General features: G+C 26.1%; 2 protein-coding genes across 7 annotated transcripts in view; one reads left to right on the forward strand and one right to left on the reverse strand.

Annotated features, from left to right (window-relative positions):
• The first annotated feature begins 156 nt into the window (after positions 1-156).
• Positions 157-3,916, forward strand: Dcps (Decapping enzyme, scavenger). Of its 2 annotated transcripts, XM_015517368.2 has the most exons (7): positions 176-864; positions 945-1,102; positions 1,175-1,414; positions 1,490-1,607; positions 2,136-2,273; positions 3,597-3,681; positions 3,768-3,916. In XM_015517368.2, exons 1-6 carry the CDS (start codon positions 621-623, stop codon positions 3,641-3,643), a joined length of 945 nt encoding a protein of 314 aa, XP_015372854.1. In that variant the 5' UTR covers positions 176-620; the 3' UTR covers positions 3,644-3,681; positions 3,768-3,916. The 2 variants fall into 2 exon arrangements, with proteins under 2 accessions (XP_089080873.1, XP_015372854.1); XM_089224747.1 differs by lacking the exons at positions 2,136-2,273; positions 3,597-3,681; positions 3,768-3,916 and adding an exon at positions 1,895-2,050 and having other exon boundaries at positions 157-864.
• Positions 3,917-7,989: 4,073 nt separating this feature from the next.
• Positions 7,990-19,683, reverse strand: part of LOC107168090 (sialin-like) — a 28,993-nt gene continuing 17,299 nt past the window's right edge. The window contains exons 1-10 of one of the 5 annotated variants that reach the window (XM_089224744.1): positions 19,500-19,632; positions 14,264-14,365; positions 13,907-14,112; positions 13,174-13,410; positions 10,579-10,663; positions 9,221-9,441; positions 8,992-9,141; positions 8,774-8,906; positions 8,448-8,689; positions 7,990-8,372 (exon numbers count right to left, since the gene is read on the reverse strand). In XM_089224744.1, the coding sequence (XP_089080870.1) occupies positions 8,163-8,372; positions 8,448-8,689; positions 8,774-8,906; positions 8,992-9,141; positions 9,221-9,441; positions 10,579-10,663; positions 13,174-13,410; positions 13,907-14,112; positions 14,264-14,333 (1,554 nt within the window). In that variant the 5' untranslated portion in view covers positions 14,334-14,365; positions 19,500-19,632 and the 3' untranslated portion in view covers positions 7,990-8,162. The other 4 variants (XM_089224746.1, XM_089224743.1, XM_089224745.1 and 1 more) reach the window with 4 other exon arrangements.

Below are 19,683 nucleotides of genomic sequence, written 5' to 3' on the forward strand. Positions count from 1 at the left end.
ATATTATGCATAGTATTTAATTTTTTTTTTATAATAATATATTTTATAATATTATATTATAATTATTATTATGTTACCAGTTTACCACAAGTCCAGAAACGTGAATATTTTGTATTTTTAATATTTTATTCTTATGTTCTGTTACAAATGTATTATTCTATCACAGAAATAAAAATATTATATGATTGTAAATCCATTGTATAATCAACAATCAACCATATTTTATAAAATATTACAATTTACAATGATTGCACTTTTATTTTTTTGGGCTTTTTTTCCGGGGTGTATTTTTTAGTTTGGGTTTTTTTTCCGTGGGTTTTTTTTCCGTGGCCATTTTTTCCGCCTACCCCATATTTTATAATAATTATATATATCAGTTCTATGAACGAGGCATTACAAAAAATAGAGATAACAGATAAGCTAGATAACTGATTTACAATTTTCAAAAATTAATATTGGTTTAATTTTTAATCATAATATATTAATATTATAGTTTTTAATTTTATCTTTATATTTTGATTTGTATGTAATTGTATTTTTCAACACCCCAATCCGCGTATAAATCACTGGCTTTAATTTAATCTCAACTTTTAGTTTTTGTATTCTTAACCAAGTTCATAATGGATCCTCAATTAAATTTTGATCAATTCTGTCTTAAACGAATTTTGATGAACGACACACATCGCAAAATGATAGCTGTTGAAGGAAATTTTAAAGGAAACCAAGAACCCGCTGTTGTTGTCATAGAAAAATATGCTTTTGATGAAGCTTCTGTGTTAAATGTATGCAACGCTCAGACGAAATTCAAAAAAGATTTAGACAATGACATTTATAAATCATTCAGTTGCGTACCACAATATGATGGTAAGAGTTAAAATCCAATCTTATATAATAATTTATTATTTTTTCATGGCAATTGAAATATTTATTTTTTTAACTTATAGAAAACATTTCTTCCAGTAAAATGGACATAATATACCCTGCGACAAACAAACATATTTTAAAATTTTCGAGTCAACCTATGTATTTTGTGAATGAAACTGAAGAAATGTATCAAACTATAACTTTACCTCATATATTGGATAACAGTTTTTCACTACAAGTAAATTTTCTATAAAATTATAAAATTTATTATTAGAAAAAAATTATCTATTTTATATTAATATTCATTCAGTGGCTATACAATTGCTTAGAGTATAAATCAGAAAAAGAAAGAATAGTATATGATACAGCTTCTGAGAATCAAAAAGATGATGAAGATAATGGCTTTTTACTTTTACCAGACTTAAAATGGTCCGGTAAATTGAATGAGTTGTACTTGTTAGCAATTATCAAAAAAAGAAACATTAAATCACTTAGAGATTTAACAAATGATCACTTGCCATTATTAAAAAATATTTTAAACAAAGGATCAGTAAGTATCTAAATTTCTGATTGAAATTATTTGTGTTCCATTCTGATCAAAGTTTTATATTAAACTATTTTTCAGGCAGCTATTTATAAATTATATGGAGTTCAACAATCTCAATTACGTACTTATGTCCACTATCAACCTTCATTCTATCACTTTCATGTTCACTTTACATATTTGATGCATATACCTCCAGGTTAGTAGTTTTTAATGTATACCTTGAAATGTAAATCAATAATTTTTAATTAACAAATTCCATATTAATCTGTTCGATAACATTAACCATAATAGTACCTTTCATCAAATTACATTCCCTACTGTTCTTAAAAACAAAAACATTTAATTTCCTATGTCAATTGCAAAGTCGGGATTGATTTGATAGTTTCATTATTCAAAAAGTATATTAATCTACTATTCAATTTGCTATTATGTAGTATTCAAAAGTTGTGATGTAACTCGTAAGGTATTTTTCTTTTGTTTCAGCTCATTATAAAAATAGCTTCATTAGTCATTAAAAAACCAACTATTGAAATTAAATGACACAAATTTAAAAAAAAATAAGGGAACTGTAGATTGTAGACTGCATGCTTGCTTCTAATGATTTAAAATGTATACTGTGCAATTTATATTATGCTGTTATCCTAAGTAATAAATACTAAATAATATCTTTTATTGTTTTATATTTATTAATGTAATTTTTATACCTATTTGTTTAATTTAACAGGAATAAATGTTGGAAAAGCTCATTTACTTACAACAGTAATTAATAATATTGAAATGCAAAGCAACTACTATCAAAAAGCCACATTAGATTATGTTATTAAGGAAAGTGATCCTTTGTTTAATCGTTTTGAAGAAAAAGGTAATAATATCAATAAATTACTAAATTTATTGATTTTTAATTTAAATGCCTAATGAATATTTTATGATTAGTAATTTGATAGTTTATCATATTAATGAAACTACACTTTACAGTAAATTGATAATAATTAAATAAAAAAAACTGGTATTTAGAACTAATCACCTGACAAATTTGTAGAATTATGTTTAGGTTGATATATTGTCTATAATATATGAATGTTATTTACATATGCTCCGATTAAAGATAAACCATTTATTCGGCTGGATGATCATAAAAATATGAAATGTTTAGATAAGACATGTAAAACACAATTTAAAAATGTTATCTTTGATTTTGGTATATTCATATTTACTTGTATACAATAATACCGTTATATAAATTTGACTATTTTTTTCTTCTTAATACATAGCTAACATAAACTACTCTGCTAAAATAAAATTTGGTACTCTATATTTTATGAAGATACGTATAATTACTCAAGTTAGTCTATTCACTTAATTTGAATAAATAAATAAATATAACTCATGTTGCTATTTAGGTATTAAGTGAAAATAAATCGTAGTAAATAATAGTGCTGAGTATCAAATCCAGATCAATCCATATCCAGATTACCGATCTGGATTGAAACAAAAGTTACAATCCATTTAATTCAGATTATTAAGCATTTTAAAAACAATTATTATTTTTTTATTTAACTATAATTCTTTAATTACTCGATAAATATATATTTTACTAAAGAGTGAAAAACTAGTTTATTATCTCAAAAACAATGAATTTGAAATCCAAATCTTTGGATTTCCAAAATTCCAGATCAACAGATTGAATCCAGATAATATGGATTGATCCGAAATCCAGATTAGTTGAAATAATGCTCATCACTAGTTTATAAATAAACTGAACTAGCCAAGAAGGTTGGTGGGGCTGTAGGTTTCAGCCTTCATCATAGCTAAAGGAAAAGTTTAAAACGCTTTCAGTATTCTGTGATAAATGTATTAGATAAGAAATGACTATGTATTAAATAAAAATTTGTATATAGTTGCTGCAAAAGTCTATAATGTTATATACCTACAATATCAGTATAGAAAATTATGAAAGATCTTAGTTAAGCTTCCTCTATGTAACAAATTATCAGCCTCCTTCCCTTAGAGGCTGCAAAAGCAACTTTCAAATTCTATAAATTAAGCTAATAAATAATAATCAAATAGTTTGGTTGTAGCTGGAAATTGTAAACTTGAGATATACATAATTAATAAATCTGTTAATTGGTACTAATATTTAAAATTGAAAATAAAATAATTATAATATTTTAAATCATGTTTGTAGGAATTCTTCATAAAGCCAAACTTATTGATGAAATTAGCAACGTATAAGACAGCATCTTAATATATATATATTTTTTTTTTAATAAGTAAGTAATCTAGTTATTTTTTAAATATATTTCATTCATACTTTTTGTTAATTTATATTTTATGTTGAAATATATAATTTTTTCAGGCTTCAAGCCAGTCAAAAAACATTTCGTATATGTTCTAATAAACATAGTAATAGAATGTATTAAAATTATTCTACTCATAATTATAAACTTGTGATAAGTATTAATTTTCAAACTGCTTTAATATATTAAAAATTATTGAAAAATTTTATTTTTATTTGTGATATTTAAATGTATGTAAAAGTACTTATTAACTTTTATGAGTTAAATATTAAATACCATACATCCCATCCATATTATGTCAATATTGATATGTTGAATTTTGCTCAATCTTAAACTCAATTAAATTGATTATTTCAGAAACTTGTTAAGTAAAATTTGATATTTTAGATTTGTAAATGTGTCACACTATAAAAAATGATATAAAATCTTCTATTTCAGTAATTTTATTGTAGTATCATCAAAATGTAATACTTAGTTATTATATTATTTTAAATTCAAAAAAATAATACCTGCAAAAATGTAATTTAGTTATAGGTTCAAATTTGATATAAATAATAACTGTGCTTTTTAATGTTCACTAAAATTAAACATTTCAACAAACATTTTTTTTTAAATTAATATTTATATTATACATTTTACTTGTAGAATAATGATTTACTAGGAGAGAAACTAAAAATTTTAAAACAATGTTTGTATTTAATAATTAAATATAATAAATTATATAATAGTCAATTAATTTATAGTAACTAATAAGGTGTATATGACTATAATAATAAAGTTAAAAATATTGTTTTAGTATTCAAACTTCTATAATATTTTATTATATTGCATATTATTTTAAATATTGATTAATTAAAACCATTTTAATTTTACACCTGAACTTAAATAGTTACTAGTTAGTAGGTATTGTTTAAATATGTAAAATATAATAGTGCTTAATGTTAGGTAATCACCTATTGACAATAAAACATATTTTTATTTTTGTATTATACTTACAAAGTCGTCAACCACCAACCATATAAAAATACAGCTATATTAAATACTAAAATAAATAATACTTGTGATGCACTATTGTTGAAGGAGAAAATAAAAAAATGTATTTTAGCTACAAAAACCAATTTACAACTCCTAACAAATTTCTACTTTATTGTGTAATTAAACATTATTATATCAATAAATTATAATCTGTAGTGTGTTTAGTGTGTATACTTTCTTTTTTGATCAGATCAACAGAAGATCTATAAAAAAAAAGTACATTTTTTTTACGAATAACTAACTAGCAACCAGACATAAAGTATTACACACACCACTGATCACAATATTACTCAAGTATACCTTAAATAAGAATGGCAGAGAATGGCATTTTTAAATACTTATTTAAATATCTATATACTGCTATTAATAATTATTGGCAAAAATAATAAAAATTACTTGAATTCATCAACTTAATTTTCGTGTAAGTACTATTCATTACATGTGTACCTACTTTTTTAAGCAATCATATATTTGTCTACTTATAAAATGTATTTTTTTTTCTATGGAAAATAGATTGGAATGTGGAATGGACACAAAAAATATTAAATAAATAATTATTTCGGAAGTGAAAATTTACTATCAGATAAAATATAAAAATATATGGTAAATCAGAATGGCATTGTTCTGCACAATAACATAGCTAAACCTCTGATACTTTCAAAAAACATATAATTGTTTGTATATTATTATTACTTTTTGCATCACTCTAGAAATTACATACATATCTACAGGCCATATGTCATAAATAGATAAATATTGGAAGCAAGTATCAATTTTTTAGAATTTACTGTATATATTCAAATTTCAAATTGTATATATATATTTTTATTGAGGACAATTCACTACAATAAATTGAATATCAAAGTTAAATTAATAATGTACAATGTTGAGTAATAGCAACCTCTATTTTATATGCAGTACCTATTACCTATCTACAAAACCAAAAATTCTCTTGTACAAAATACAAATTTATAATGTGTTTGTATCAAAGGTCATTACATAATAAGTAATTACATACAAAACAAAAGCAACTGATTCATATTTCAAATTCAAAAACCTATACGATTTCATGAACTCACAAATCACATTAGGTACTCAAGCATACCTTTATTGGTACATCATTCATTATTAAAGTATTTTATGAAATTCCTTGTATTTACATTTTGTGCATTAGAATGCATTTTGTATTTAGTATTTACAAATCAATAGCAAATATACTTGAATGCTTTTAAAATGCAGATGGATAAATGTATTTATTCGAAAAGTAAATTCAACAGTTAAGAAGCCGAAGTTAAAAAGGTATAGCTTTTGACAATGAATGTTACAAGAATAGAATTTGTACTAAAACATTTTGAAATTTTCTAAAATTAATTAATTGCATAGTATATTAGGGTAAAATAAATAATATGTCATTAAGAGGATGTGATGTATGGACCCGCATGTATCATTGAAATATGATAAAAAGCCTACGAGGTTGTCTAGATAATAATCTTACCTTTAAATTTTATTAGAGGTCAATTCACTCTAAATTTGATACTAACAGAACTACACGTGTTCTGCTGAACTTAAAATTTGCTGTTACACACTTGTAAAATGTACACAACACATGTGGGTATCACATCCTCTTAATATAGTTACTAGAGTGAATACCTGAACGAAGAGTTATCAATTATCACAATAACATAAATAATGTAGTTATATAATTCTCAAATTAAGATAATATAAAAATAAATAAAAAGCACAGCTGTAATAAACCTATAACCAATTATTTAGAATAGGTACCTACATATAAGGTGCATTTTAGAATTTTAAATGTATTATATATTTTTTGAACAAAAGTAAATCAAGATTTAACTTTAGAACATAATATGACCTGCTTTCATTTATTTTTGGGTATATCAATAAATATTATAAATTTTAATACCATACTTTAAATATTACATGCAATAATATTATATGAGTGTTGTTTAGTAATAATTATATTATGCATAACACAATTACAGCTAAAAAATGTATCCATGTTTATTAATTTTTGATAAATCTATTAAAAAATATATATTCCAATTAATGCAGTAAATAAATAAAATCAAGATATTTTCCAAACAATTGATTATGTATACATGTTTGCAGTTTGAATAAGTACATTTCACTGTATTTTGATTTAAGAACTATAATAAACAAATGATTAAACTAGTAAAAATGAAATAAATAATATCAAATTTAATTTAATTTTTTTAAAGCAGCATTTAGTGTTATGTAAATAAAAAATATCCAGATGAATTTCAGTTCGATTTTCACCGATAAAAAAATTGATCTGAGATTTTTTTATCAAAATGGTTTTTTTTTATTGCTAACTTTTAAAAATGATTAGTTTGACATATTATAAATCTCATATTTTTTAAATAATTTGCCTAATTATTATTGTTACATTTATTAAAACTCATCTAAAAATATTTTATAAAAATAAAAAATTTGAAACAAGCATAATAGAACTATAATCTAGGCTATATATTCTACATTTGCCCAGTTGAAAAAACTCATTAAATACAATATCTAGACATACATAAATTCTAAAAAATAAATACATTATATTTAGATAGTGGAGGTAGATTTGTTTTTAATACAAATGCTTAAAAGTTAATTTAGAAAATTAGAAATGAATTAGTCAACTGCAGAATAATGTTTAAGACTGTTCATTACATATATATTGTACCTAGTATTATACTAGAAAAGAGAAATATTTTTTTCAGATGCAAATATGCAATAAAATAATTAAAACTTAAAATTAACAAACACCATTGAAATAAAAAAAAACTTTCTAAAATGAATCTGGTAAGGCACATTGTTGATCTACAATTCTAGTAATAAATAACATTTTAACTAAAAATATGAGCACAAGACGTATAGAAATAACCAGGTAGTAAATTTTAAAATGGCTTTTTATACTTGATGGAAAAAATTTATACTAACAAATAGATGTAACAACTTATTACTGTCCAATCACTTTTTCATTTTTTGTTTTTCCTTTTTTTTTTTTTTTTAGAAAATGTTTACACATTTTCTACTACAACTTATACTAACAAATAAAACACCTATATAAATATACATAGTAATTGATTGATATATCTACTCTACTTAATTCGTATTAGAGGACACAAGGTCACACACTTAAAAATTCTATGATTACAAACATTAAAATTTGTTTTAAATTATAATAAAATATAATATAAAGTTTAGAACACTGTCTTATTTGGAATGATGAGATTTATTGAAGATCCGATTTTGTAATCGGTGCTAATCATCTCTTTTGTATTAAATATCACAATTAACGTTCGTAAAAATAATTTGATTTTGCCCCTATATGTGGGGGACCTAAGTACACCATTTTTATTTTCTTCAATATTTTCATCTCAACTTTTCTATCCGTCTCCTCTTTCTGGATCAGTTTTATTGTTTACAATAAGCTGATTATTTTCAGGTGAAACACGAACAGAGCCTGAATTGTTTTTGCGATTGGGATTGTTCCAGACTTGTTCTTTTGCTGTACCACCAAACTGGTACATTACATATGTTCCACACGCCACACAAGCAGTCACAGCAAATATTCTACGCCATCTCTCCAAAGTTGGCTAAATAAATAATGGTTAATAAACAATAATATTCATCAAAATACTAATTAAAAAAACTATAATAAAATGTCTTACATTGTCTTGGAGCATAATAGCTGCAGCAAGAGGAGACAAAAAACTTGCAGACATATGTATAGTTTGTGCAAATGCTAATATATGTCCGGCAAAGTTTGGCGCAATGTCGACTACATTTGCCATTGCTCCAGCATATGAAGCAGTTATCAGTGTAACTGCTACAAACCAAATCACCAAAATCAATGTGATCTGACAACCTAAATAACCTATGGTCAGAACTAAAAGGCCAGGAATGACTTGAGCTAAAAAAAAGTTAAAATAATTACATAATATTATTATTTAACTATATAGTAAGTTATTAAACAAAAATAACACAAATTACTCACATATAGCTGTAAACATTTTACGGACATTAGTCAAGCTCATAAGATTACGAGCAATAATGAAGTCAGCTGCATAACAGAACACAACAGAAGAAAGGTAACTGCACAAAAATGGAGCTCCATTCATAAATCCATTCTATAAGTTGTAATATTGTTATTAATAATAAGTGTTATCTTAATTTTAATGCCTGGCGTGAAAAAAAAATATGAATGAAACAAACCTTTTGTATACTGAAACCTAATATTGTCTTCATATAAGATGGCCCGTATATGATAAATGTATAATGGACCCATATCCGACCAAATGTTGTTATACCAATGGACCACGCTGGAATGGAAGTCATAATAGAACACCATGGAACTTTTAAATCCTATTTAATAATTTTACAATTTTTTAATAAATTACGCATAAAAAAAAATATAATAGTTTTGTAATATATTTTATATTACTTTTGTGTTTATGATATTTTCTCCAATGTTGGCATTGATGTAATTCAGTTCCCGTCTAGTTATTCTTGGATGTTTGTGAGGTAGATCAAAAGCTAGTAACCACCATAGCAAGCACCATGCGACACCCAATGAACCATTCATGTAAAACACCACTCGCCATCCATAGTTGCCAATAATGAAGCCGCATACCATGTACGTCAGTCCAATCCCGAAACTAAACCCTGTCACCCAGGCAACAGCTCAATTACCACCTAACCTAGATGCCAGTTACACATATATCACAAATAGACAGATAGATAAATATACTTGTTTACCCGTTGCGACCTCCCATCTGCACATCACCACCAAACACATACCTTCATCATTTTTTTTTTTTTTTTACTATTAAAGACTAACTATACGTTTATTTAGGTACTTAATTAATGTTGAATATTGAATTTTGACTTAACATTTTAATTGATCAAATAATTTTGAATTAAGTTAAGTTCACATTGGAAATACAATTTAATCTTATAATTTGTTTATACATTTTGATAATAAATAGTAGTAAAATATTGTTTATGCATTTGAAATAATTTATACAAAAAAAAAAAAGGAAATTTACTTTACTTAATTTTGAATTAATTTTAAAATGTATTTATTATACACATACAATTTTAATTTCTAGGTAATTTTGTACTTTTCTAAATTATATTTATAAATTATTAAACTGATTTAAAATATATAATACAATTTAGAAAAATACAACTACATCACTGCATGTGTAGTAACTGGAATTATTGTAGATAGCCTTCACTATAAATAAAAATGTTAAACATATACCCACTAAAATTATTGCCTACTAACAATGTACAGTGTTAAATATTTATTGTATCCGTGCAAATATTTGTGGTTAGTATATAGTATAATTACCTATATTAGGTATATCAAATTAATTGAAATATAAAGATAATTAATGAAATAGTATATAAAATATGTGTATATATATATTATATACATACATGTATATTAATATACTCTGATTAAATTCATATAAATATATATTTATATACAATTTAAACATTTGTGTACATTATCTTTAAAGCAGATAACATGTTGAAATAAAATCTGTATATAATGCCAAATAATGGACAAGGGACATCTCGAAATTCAATACTCAAATTGGCCTATTGCCAGAGAAATCTTAAACATTCCTATGGTTCAAAAGTTGCTTGATGTATATGGTTTTCTTTCAATTACAATTGTCACAAATTAAATCTCCCAGTTTAATACACTTCAAAGTGACCTTTAATTTTTTTTCAAACTGGTATATTCTTATACTATTTAAAGCACTGTTGTAATTCGGAACTAATTCATACCTTGGAATGATGACATGAACCTGGTTCGCTCATTGGATGGTATCCATATACCAACAAGTGCATACATTGCGGGCCAAGTAAGTCCCTGGAAAATAACAAAAACAAATTTAATTGACATTTTATATAATCAAGAGCCTCAACATAAGTGTGTATACGGACATATGGTACACCAGACACCAGAGTACATCATACACATTTACAAACTGACATATTTAGCTACCTAAGTACAATATAAACAATAATATATAGAAATTTTTTTCAACTAAATTATCTATTTAATAATTTAATAGCTATTAAGTATGTCTGCAATGTTTGTTTTATTGCATCAGTTCTACGTATAAATTTAAAAATTGAAAGTAGTTAATTATAGCATTTGAATAAACAATGCAAATTCAGTAAATTGCTATATAAAATATTTATTATGTGAACAGTCTCAAAATTAAATAATCTCAAGTTTAATATATTAGAAGGGATAAAATTTAATAGAAAATAATGAATTATTGTAGCCAATTATGGCATCAATTTCCGACAAAAAATATTGTAAATTATTAGGTATAGTGTGCTTCCTACCAAAAAAATCTACTTGTATTAATAAAATTTTACCCATAGAGTAATAAATATAATTTTTTTATATTCTATGATTTTACCTATTGATTTTTGATTAATAATAATTTATTAAACTAAAATTCACTTTAATGTATTCCTGAAGATCATGAAGTATTTTAATACATTATGTCATATTGTTATGTTGTTTTAGTCGTCCCATAAAAATTCAAATTAATGTTGGTTTTTGATTGACTGCCACATGTTATTTTAGTTGGTGATCTAAAAAATCTATTGCTTAGTACAGCGAGGTGGAAGGCTTAGGCTTGGGCTATACACGGCGAATTCGCATGACTGATTGAAATACCGTACCAGGTATGGTAATAATCGCCTCGAAATTCGTTGAACCAAAATACCCGTACAAACGCTATAATTATAAAACTTGTGGAAATGGACCGTTTTTCGGTTTTATGGATCGGGCGGTTTTAAAAAAAAATCTTCAGCCGACGACGAATGTCGCGACGAAATCGTATAGCCCGCCCGATTTAAACATACTGGTTTTCGTTGACAACGGAATTCGCTGTGTATAGCCCTAGCCTTACACATGCTAAAATAATATAATATCTAAGAGTAGGTACCTAAGTTATCATGGATCTTGGTGTATATTATTTACTAGTTATCATGAAGACTATTTAGCTATTACAGTATTGAAATGACCATTAAAATATGTTATTCAACTAAATAGCTTGAGTCACAGCTACTATCCGATTACAAAATTAAATAAAAATATAACATATACAAGAATAAGCATGACAGGTAGGTATGTAATATTTTCCAGTAGGTAGCAAATTACGCTAATTCCAGTGTTCTTACTACCTTTTTTTCCCGTGTTATCGAGAACCAGGGAGGGGATTGCTGTTAGTATCGCTTCCCCCCCGGTAAAGCACGATTGAGCATAAAACGATTGAGCATATACCTTTTTAGCAACACGATTGAGCATAGAATATTTTATGCGATGTTGCCACATTCATGTTGCCAAAATTTTGTAATTTATTATTTTGACGTATTATTATTAAACACGATTATTATGATATCAGATGCGAGCAATGAGCCGAGTCCAACTTTATCGACAATATTATCGATTAATAAATTAGGTCCGGAGCAATAAATTTCTACGGCGTTTTAAACATTTATAGTATTGGGGAAAATATAAGATAATTAAGATACGATTCCAAAATTATTATAGAAATAATATCAGTGTTCGATCATCTATAGTCGCGTCACATAAAGTAAATTTCATATAAGTGCGTATAGTTTCTATTTTTTTAAATATGGATTTAAACAACAATATAACTTTAATTTTATCAGAAAGAGGCAAAGAATTGGCCCTTGTAAATTTATACAAATATAAATTCATTGGAGAAAGAAAAAAATTACTTTTTTTAAATTGAAAATGGCAACGTTGCAGAGTTTTTTATGCTCAATCGTGTAAGTTTTCTTTTGTATTTTAATTTCCTTTGATACGCCGACAATTTTGCTCAATCGTGTCGCAAAAAAGGTGTTTTATGCTCAATCGTGTTTCAGCCCTTCCCCCCAGTGTTCTTACTACCTAGAGACAGTAAATTTTATTTTCTAGTTCATAGTAGGTACTCACATAATAATCAAGGAACACCTTCATGAGTAATTCATAAACAATACCAGTTTTTTTTTTTAAATAATTTTTAAAAATTATACCTTTTATTTATATAGTATTTTTGAAATATTAAATGATTTCCATGACTTTTATATTGGAGATTTTGGAGAAAATGTTTCCTAAATAATAAGCCATTTTATGGAACATTGATAAAATTTGGTTTTTTTTTTTTAATACTGTTTTAGAAATGTTTATTATAGTTTAGGTAGGTACTAGGTAACCTAAATAAGTATAGTATATACTACATTTTTTTATAAATATAAAGATAGCATTACTTACTAGTACACGATCTGCTATCGACTATCACTTATAACATAATACTAAAATATTATGTTTTTTAGTATTTTATAGGTACTTACTGATGCCATTCCTTGAAGTGATCGCAATGCTATGACTGCTGAGAAATGCAATGAAGCTGCCTGAGGTATGAGTAATGAAGCAATTGCTGTTGTTAATTGTGAGAAACCAAAAACCGTTTTTGTGCCAAAACGTTGTGTTAAGACACCGCCGACTACTTGAGACAATATATAACACCAATAAAACGAACCGAGGATTGCAGATTGCACTGTTGAATCCCAATCAAATTCACCCTCTTCCTAAAAACATATATTGATTTTAATAAGAATAAAATAGTTTTGTTACCTCATTATAAATTTTTATAATTAGACTTTCAGTGGCGTATTTTGGGTGATGTCCGAGGGGTGTCCAACATTTAATGAATATACATATACAACAATAAAAATATTAAATTATAAAAAAAAATGATAATACCGATAATTAAGTCTTTTTTTTTTAAAGTAAGATGTGTCCAGACATGGAAGACATCCCCTCCCCAAATACACATCCGTATACTTTTATTACTTTAATAAAAATACCAGTAAATAAGTATTTATATAGCCATATAAAAATAGGTAATTCTAATATCCTACGACTGTAAAATTAACAAGCATACCAATATAAACTACAAAATAATTTGAAAGTACCTAGCTACATTTGTAATTAAGTAATCTAATAATTTAAATTGATGGTTTACAATAAGTAGGTAGGTTGTAGGTAGTAGGTACTCAAGTTAGGTTTGTTATTGTACTTTACCATTGGTTTTTGATCTTCAAATGATTGTGTGCCATTTGTAACCGATGTGTAACAATAAAGTTCGGTTAAATTAGACGAGTTTTCAGACCGTAATCTCATTTTGGCCATTGCTACCATAGCAATATTGATATCAGTGCGCATCATGAAACTGACCAAGAATCCACTGAATGACATTAAGTATAATACCGCACGAGCTGGTATCATGTCTATCAAAATAAAATTTGTTGAAAGTATTTATACGAAAATAAAAAATAAAACTAATACTTGTGGTAATAGCAACAAAAAAAATGTACATTTGTATCTTGTACCTACTAGAAGTTACATACTGTTTGATTAAGTAACCATTTATACTCTTACCTTGAATGCTTCTAAAGCATAGCTTATGTTTTTTCTCTATTCCTAATATTTGACTATCTGGAACGTCCATGATAGTTGCTTGTGCTCAACTGCGTATGTTATCTAAAAACAAAGCAATAAAAGCATAATTTCAATATTTCAGCACTTATTTTTTTTTTTTTAATATAATCAAAATTACACGTCATATACATCAAACATATACCTACACATTTACCTCGTTTTATAACTCAAAATGCCGTCAAAACACAAAAGAAGTGCCTACTTATGTACTGGCATTCAGTTGGCATTTGGCAATATGCATCTCAAGGGGTATGCCTAAGGTGTGTGGGTGTGTGTGTGTGGGGGGGGGGGTTTAATCCTCCCCGAAAAATTTACGTACGCCTCTGTGAATCATCCCCATAAGTACGGTGCAATATGTCGTGCCACAATGTAACATCATGTTATAAAAATTTAATATGAGGATGAACCATTCAAATGTATAAATAATTAATGTAGTAATATAGATTATTTTTATTTCATTCTATATTTCAATATCTACCTAATATTTTATTCTAGAATGGTTCGATCAATCAATATCCTAATTGAATTATCAAGCGGACGATTTCGTCGATAAAAACAAGGTACTAGCTACTCCTTTTTTTTTTTACTTTACGCGCCATTGCATCATCATTTTTAGCTACTACTTATGTAATATGAATGTAAAATATACAATATTATTGAAGATTGGCGAGCAACAGTAACGAGTAATGATTCTACGATCTAGAATATAGATACGATCGTTAGAGCCGTGGTAAGGTGGCGGCAAATGGGGCAAGTGCCCTTTTATGCCCTAGGACAGAAAAAATTTGTAACATTTTAAAGGGTGCCAAATTTTAAACATGTACCAATGTTTAATAGAAGTACTTCCCTGTGCCCCTGTGGTGCCATTGACTCAATGAAAGTTAGCATAGAAGATAGAACTATGGATAGTTGTTAATGAAGACACTATATCTGGTATTTTATATAAAACTGCACAAAAAATTTTTTTAAATAGTTTTGAGAGGATTTTATGCCCCCAAAATTATTATATATTTATAATATAGTAGCTATAAATATATAATTATTATATACTTATAGGTTATTTTAAAACAGCTAATTTACCTACCTATACCAAACTATATACTGAATGGACGAATAGTGAATAAATTAATAACATGTCTGATGCATAATCTAGCTGATGAACTAAAGACATTATTTCATTCAAAGTGTAATTTAACACTATTCTATAATGAGTATCGTATAATATGAATATAGATAGGTACAACGATAACTAGTGCATTCATCCTAATTTTCCAAATTTTGGACGATACAAGAATTATATAGCCATGGTAAAATAATATGATCAGGTAACATAATATGTGTGGAAATAAATTAAACACGTGCAATAAACGCATAATAACCGATAATTTTTAGAATAAAACCAGCCATGTATTAAACTATTTATACCAGCAGATATTGTATATCATATTTTTTTACCAATTAAATCTCAATAATCAAGATGCTTAATAAAACTTAAGTGTTACACTGTTATACTATTATGCTTTATGCGTTATGTCTTATGCCTTATATTCTACATTACTATAACAACGTTAAATAAACGTTGAGATCGTTTTGGATTCTGCGCAACGTAAGAAAAGTGAAAACTATATATAAATATTAATATCGACTACCTATTGAAAATTTTTAGCACAGCGACATATTTTTTTATGAAGTATGTACCTATACTATATTGCTCTAGTTTAAGTGTGTTATTTAAGCCCCGCTTTAATATATGTTTTTATTGATTTTCTACAGTTTTTCAGAAAGTGGTTTTTGAACAAAATGTAATCCTTATTCATTTTTAAATATAGGTAGTAGGTACTTTTAATTATTCATATGACAAATACATAACATACACTTATACACATAACACCACACAATAATATAATATCTTAATAGGTAATCTTGAAAACTATAAGTGATTAAATTCTAAAGCCAATAAGTACCTACGTAAAGTATAAATACATAAATGTGGGTAACTTTTTTTCCTATTTTGGGAGTACAATGGTACATTGTTTATTTGTTTATTATGTAGGTGCGATCGCCAGTGTTGGTAAAATTACTTTTAAAAATAAGTAACTAAGTTACTTTACTTGCCACTCGGAGATAAAATATGTAACAAATAAATCAGCGATAGACGATAGTTAATAGTTTAGTTACGTTACTCGTTACCCGAAAATAATTGTAATGAAATCACTTTAATTTTCAAATATAAAAGTAAATACCTACATTATATATTTATATAAAAAAAAGCTTTAATTGGTAAATATTTTCATTTGTCATTTATCAGTTTGACAGTACATATTAAATACTTGATAAAAATAATAATATGTTTTAATCTAAATTGTAAATGATAGTACTATTATAAAATTGAATGACTTTTATAGGTACAGCTTTAAATTCTTTAGAGTATTAAAATAAATAATATTAATAGAAAAAATAAATTTTACAAAGGTACCTACTGCATTTATATATATAACTAATAGTTATAAATATATATAATGTTTACGTATAGTTTATAGAAATTAATAGGAACGTATAAAAATTAAAAAAAAATTAAAACTTAATAACAGTTCACATTAGATATTTAAAGGAAAATGTTCCTATATTGTCATATTTAGAAAAATCGAATTAAATAAAAAAGTTGATTAACTTTATTCATAATTTACAGTGCAAGTAAACCTGTCAAAATAATTGAAAACTGAATTATGTCAAGTTAGGATTGAATGCCTATATATTCTATATTATATTGGCATACTTAATAGTTATTACTTATTACCATCAATACACATACTTTTTACCTAGTATTAATCTTATTATTTTCAATAAGTTCACAATAGGTGCTAAACACGTCAAAACTGTAGTGCGTTATACCATAGAAAATATTACTGTCTTATCAAAATTAATTTCTATTACATTTTCGTTACTTGAAAATAATTCTAATGAAATTACGTAACGCGTTATTACTTATAGTTACGTTACTGCCCAACTGCCAATACCAACGATCGCACATATCAATGTACGATAGGATTACAAACAAATAAAATAAAATTTGTAAGTATTAAGAAATTGTAAAAATAAAAACATATTAAGAGACTATTTGTCTTCTAATTAGAACGAACAATTGAGCATAATTTTAACAAAAAATGTAAACAATGTATCTATATGTCTAATGTTGAAAACTAAATGATGAGCCTAATGAACGTAGATATACACAATTGGTACACACTACACAAATTATAATATAGGCACGTTTACTAAGTAATAGTCATATTATGTTTTATCCCCGTGTTCACCATGTATAATTGTTAAACATAAAACATAATGATAAATAATAATCGATATTAGTATTATTATTCACAATTTTTTTTTTTTGATTACCTCATTCAACGATTTAAAAATCATGATTATGTTTCTTTATTATGCTTGTTAAGTTGTTACCTATATTAAACTTATGGTATAAATTTCAAAGCATCTTAATAAAATATTGTTAATTACGCAGTTTAAAATGTTTGAATAACATTATTGGCAAACATTCAATTTGATTTACATATTAAACGATGAATAATAAAATTATGGTATACTATTTAGCGTATACGAACGTGTGTCTATATAATAAGTAACTTGGGATGTAACTATTAACACCTGTTGCGTTATTTTATACAAAGCATTTAATATTGTATATATTATAGGAACTGATACTTGCTAGATAACTGTTACTGGCTAGGTAATACTAAAATCATTGGTTAATAAAAAAAATGTTACAAAAAACGAATTTGCTAAAGGTTTCTTAAAATAACATTTGGACTATGAACTTATCATCCGGACGTAACAAAAAAAAAAAAGATACCTAAATTACGTGTCTAAAAAGACATAAGTGATTTACTTATAATGCTAATCCTATTTTTATGAAATATTTTTTTTTTAACATAAGTAGTACCTCTACATTTTACCATGTACCAATTTTAAAACGTATTAAAAATAATTTCTTTCATATTACATTATCTACATTTAAGGTTGTTATCAATATATTATACATGTTGTGCTTCATAAATATACCTTAGTTAAGATATATAATGTAGGTATTAGGTATAATAGCCATATAGAGTATTACATAATTCATATTTTATAATGTATAGATAAATGAGTTTAGCAAAGGTATTACAGAAATTTAAATAAAAATAAATGTGACAAAATATATTATTGTATACTATATATAACTACGTATTATGTATGCAGTAACATATAATTTTACTTGAATGTACCTAATTATACAATAGATATTAGATATATATAATTATTTAAATTTTGTTTAGAATAAGAGACATTAGTAAAATTAATAGAACAAAAAATATTTAAAGAAAGATTGTATCTTATCAAATAAAATGTTAAAATAAATACCTAATGGGTATAATTAATACAATTTAATTACACTGAAAATGCTAAATAATTAGGTATTAAACGAAAAATGATATAAATAAAAAAACTAAAAAATGATATAAATACGGAAATTAACGACACATGGGCAGGTACTATTATACTACTATCTGAAAATCTGCTTGAATATTATAAGCGAAACGAGATAAAAAAAAACATACATTGAATATTGATACATACAATGTACCTACCAAAGATTCCCGTCTATTTCGAGAAATGACGACAATCCCTCGACCTATGCGTACATCAGTACGTCATGTATATAATAATATGTGTAATGGCATAGGTATCGTTTAGTACGGGAATACCTGTAGAATAAATGTATTATATTTCCTTTTAGAATAATATAATACGTACCCATGTGTTTGAAATCCTAATCTTGAAAAATAACAATATTAATAGTATAGTTAGTATTCATATCTGAATATTCTGATGTGTTATAATATCCATATTTACACGGGTACCTACCGACGGGTTACAGGTAGATAAAGTAGGTTAAAAAAAAGGCTCGAAGACCGTTGGATGAACTATCGGAAATTCATCGAATATCACTTTGAAATAAATTGAGAAAAAAAATTCAAATTGCTTGTTTATAATATTGTATTTTAATAGTATTAGGTACATACGCGTATAACTATAGATAAATTATTTTATATCGTTGTCTACATCACACGAAGCACTCTTTAATAATAATAAAAAAATTGTACGAATAAAAAATTACGTTTTTTTTAGGACGGACACAACACACGTGCATCAGACGCGACGGGATTGGCACTAGTGGCACAGCGGCACAGGGCACAGAGAACGTCGCGCACGGACGGACGGTGGCGTGACGGATGGCGAACGGGGCACAACCAACACGCGGCTTACTGGCTCAGCACTTCGGCAGTCGGCCACTCGGCGGA

The sequence above is a fragment of the Diuraphis noxia genome, unplaced genomic scaffold, assembly GCF_037042655.1.
Source record: "Diuraphis noxia isolate RWA-SAM2 unplaced genomic scaffold, SU_Dnox_SAM2 contig0003, whole genome shotgun sequence".
Lineage (NCBI taxonomy): Eukaryota > Metazoa > Arthropoda > Insecta > Hemiptera > Aphididae > Diuraphis > Diuraphis noxia.

What these genes read in the sequence shown, in the direction of transcription:
- Dcps (XM_015517368.2), top strand. Translation starts at nt 621, where the DNA reads ATGGATCCTCAATTAAATTTTGATCAATTCTGTCTTAAACGAATTTTG. An exon ending in TTGCGTACCACAATATGATG is followed by an intron (nt 865 to 944) that starts GTAAGAGTTAAA and finishes TTTAACTTATAG; the next exon opens with AAAACATTTCTTCCAGTAAA. An exon ending in TTTGATGCATATACCTCCAG is followed by an intron (nt 1,608 to 2,135) that starts GTTAGTAGTTTT and finishes TTAATTTAACAG; the next exon opens with GAATAAATGTTGGAAAAGCT.